Source organism: Charadrius vociferus, unplaced genomic scaffold (genome assembly GCF_000708025.1).
Source record: "Charadrius vociferus isolate BGI_N301 unplaced genomic scaffold, ASM70802v2 scaffold980, whole genome shotgun sequence".
Classification (NCBI taxonomy): Eukaryota; Metazoa; Chordata; class Aves; order Charadriiformes; family Charadriidae; genus Charadrius; species Charadrius vociferus.
Window position 1 is genome coordinate 99,723 of NW_009646220.1, and position 496 is coordinate 100,218.

Below are 496 nucleotides of genomic sequence, written 5' to 3' on the forward strand. Positions count from 1 at the left end.
ACAGCAGCATCCCCGCTCCCAGCATCCCAGCACTCACCCGAATCCTGTCGTTCAGCGCCCTGTCATCAGGGTCCTGGTCAAAGTCCTCCTGCGGGTACACGCTGATGGCGTGGGTCTTCAGGTCCTGCTGGATCTGAGGGACACGGGGCTTGAGCTGGGATTGGGGGAGGACAACACGGGGCACCCCAGGAGCCCCTCGGGGACTTGTCCTCACCCGTTGCTTGAACTCTGCCCGTTCCTCCAGGGTGAGGGTGTCGGCTTTGGCGATCACCGGCACCACATTGACAATCTTACTCAGCCGCCGCATGAACTCCAGGTCCAGCGGGCGCAGCCTGCCAAGGACCACCGTCACCCCAGGGTGACCCCATCACCATCACCCCAGGGTGACCCCACCACCATCATCCTGGGGTGACACCGCCACCTTGGGGTGACCCTACCACCATCATCCCAGGGTGACACCATCGCCCCAGCGTGACCCCACCACCACCATCCTGGG

General features: G+C 64.1%; 1 protein-coding gene across 1 annotated transcript in view; it reads right to left on the reverse strand.

Annotated features, from left to right (window-relative positions):
* LOC104290218 (septin-12-like) overlaps positions 1-496 on the reverse strand; it is a gene marked incomplete at its 5' end in the record, with an annotated part of 3,149 nt that overhangs the window by 711 nt on the left and 1,942 nt on the right. The window contains 2 exons of the mRNA XM_009889662.1: positions 38-133; positions 215-332. Of these exons, the coding sequence (XP_009887964.1) occupies positions 38-133; positions 215-332 (214 nt within the window). The remainder of the gene's footprint in view (positions 1-37; positions 134-214; positions 333-496) is intronic.